At 44.9% G+C, this 2,346-nt stretch overlaps 1 protein-coding gene across 1 annotated transcript in view; it reads right to left on the bottom strand.

Annotated features, from left to right (window-relative positions):
• LOC102424285 (T-cell surface glycoprotein CD1a-like) overlaps window positions 1-2,236 on the bottom strand; it is a 3,152-nt gene extending 916 nt beyond the window's left edge. Inside the window, exons 1-4 of the mRNA XM_014449843.1 lie at window positions 2,176-2,236; window positions 1,556-1,822; window positions 835-1,113; window positions 346-624 (exon numbers count right to left, since the gene is read on the bottom strand). Of these exons, the coding sequence (XP_014305329.1) occupies window positions 346-624; window positions 835-1,113; window positions 1,556-1,822; window positions 2,176-2,236 (886 nt within the window). The remainder of the gene's footprint in view (window positions 1-345; window positions 625-834; window positions 1,114-1,555; window positions 1,823-2,175) is intronic.
• Between the last annotated feature and the right edge of the window lie 110 nt (window positions 2,237-2,346).

Raw genomic sequence — 2,346 nt, 5'->3', positions numbered from 1 at the left:
GGAGTTTTGATGATGTTCTGTGGGTTTGCGTGCACCCAAGGTGTTATTTCAAATCCTACCCCCTGTTTACTGCATTTCCCTGGTCTGTCTTTTTTATTAGAGTGTTCGCCTCACTAATCTTTGTTCTTGTTTCCTCTCTCCTCCCTCTTCAGAGTTGAATCTTTCATCTAACCCTCAACATCTTCCTACTTCTGCAGGTCTCTCATTTTCAATTCTTCTATTTGTTGAACTAGTTTCATTCTTTTTGGTCTGGAGGCCATAAATCCTAATATTTTTACTTGGCTCTCCTGCTGTGCTTGTGGACCATCTACCCCTATTCCCAGTGCGGGCCCCAGTTTTTCTTACCCAAGTAGAGGAGGATGTCCTGACCTCCTAGGCTGCTATGTCTCACCCGGCAATACAGGCCAGATGTCTCAGTGGCTTCCACATCCAGGAAAACCTGAAGGTACCATGTGCCATCATAATTGGGCAAGATACCACTTTGTTGAGTGCCCTGTTGTAGGTGTTCACCTCGCATCCACTTTACCCAAATTGGCTTTGGATGGAAGCCAGAGACATGGCAAACCAGCATCTGACGGTCAGGACCAGGATTAGAGCCAGTGGACAGCCAGGCCTCTGGTTTTACTGCAGAGAACAGGAGAGATACTCAGATAAGGACTCTAACACAGACTTGGAGGTTCATATCTTCACATCAGCTTAGACAGATACATCTGCCACATGCTGGGAATTCATCACGCATTATCCTTCTCCCTCTTGTCCCCTTATTCTCAATTTAAAGGGAAGGTGGGAAGGTGTAATTTTAGAAAATTCTTGGAGGAAGGATATGGGACTGACCTTGTCTCTGGAGATCGGCCTTCCCTGCATCAAGAATACTGGAGAGGAAACGTGGGCAGGTGTCACTGAGAATCCTCTGTACTATTCTGTTGGCGACGTGGAACTGATTGAATACTCTGCACATAGGCTGAGCTATAATTTCATCCTGTACAGATGGCCACCATGAATTGTTCTGGAAGTGCAGGAGCTCTGTTCCTTGATAAGCAAATTGCAAGAAGCCTACCTTGCCTTCTCCAGGGTGTAGCTCACAGCCTCCTGTTGCCTGTATCTCAAAGGGATCTAGGGAAGAAGGGTTGTAAATTAGAGGAAGGAGGGAGTAAAGATGAAATTTATGGAAGCAAAAAAGGAAATAAAAGAGAAGTTTGGGGGATTTGAGGTAATGGAACAACGTTTGGTTTGATCAGAAATTCAGAAAAAGTGTGATTGGTGGTAGTTGAAGGTGGAGGAAAAAATGAATGACTTCTTTTTTTTGAAAATAGAAATGAGCAAATTGTTGAAAGAAGGTGACATAAATGGTGAGAGCAAGAGAATAAGGGAGCATGTAGTATGAGTTGTGATTATAATAACCCAGGGTGAATGAAATGCAATAGGTTACAATAAATGTACAGACAGAGAATGTTGAAAAGATTGAGTGTGGGGGAAAATTGGAATAAGGAACTCATTGAGACACACACCCCTCACCCAGCACATTGCGTCTCTCCATTTTGGGAATTGAACTTACATTTAAGCTGCCATTGACTGGCATGTCTGTGAAATTTGTGCAGCATTTCAATGGAGACCAAATGGTGGTACTCTACCAGTTCATTTATCTCTTTCTTGCTCAAGTTGCCCTTGGACCAAGGACGCAGGAAAGTAATTTTGCCAGAGTAGGTGTCCCAGCCATGAGTCTGCAAGTCACCCAACCAACCAGAGTACCGAATTTTCACCCAGGAATGGTTGTAGAAGGATGCGGTGTGGATAATTTTGAAGGAGATCTCCTCCTGGAAGGCTGCGGCAAAAGAACCAACAGAATGAGGAGAAGAAAAGGCATCGGGAAGGAGAGAGAATGAAGAAAGGTGCCAGGAAGGAAACACTCAGGATCTGGAGATTAGGGAAGCCATGGCTACCTCAGCAGACACTCAGCTGCCCAGGCCCCAGGCTTTACAAACAACCTTCAGAAGGGCACAGGGTCCCAGAGTACGGGATACTGAGAACCATGCTGACATTCCCCTCTCCAGGTATGTTCTGGGGACACCACACCCCACAGAAACACACACACACACACACACACACACACACACACACTCACACACACACACACATCCCTTTTGCACCCAACATGGCAGTTGCCAAAGTTCTTACCATCTTCATCGTCACCAGCTGCGAGGAGAACTGCTAGCAATGGAATTTGCAGAAACAGCATTTCAGTTACAGGTGTTATTTCTTTCTCAGGAAAGTTTGTCTTTGGCTTCTGTTTTAAATAAAACTACTCCACACTACCTCTATTCTGACTTCCTTTTTCTACCAACAGAC

This window comes from Myotis lucifugus, unplaced genomic scaffold, assembly GCF_000147115.1.
Source record: "Myotis lucifugus unplaced genomic scaffold, Myoluc2.0 scaffold_1457, whole genome shotgun sequence".
NCBI classification, from domain to species: domain Eukaryota; kingdom Metazoa; phylum Chordata; class Mammalia; order Chiroptera; family Vespertilionidae; genus Myotis; species Myotis lucifugus.
Note: the sequence above shows the minus strand (reverse complement) of the source record. Positions and strands in the feature narration are given on the sequence as shown.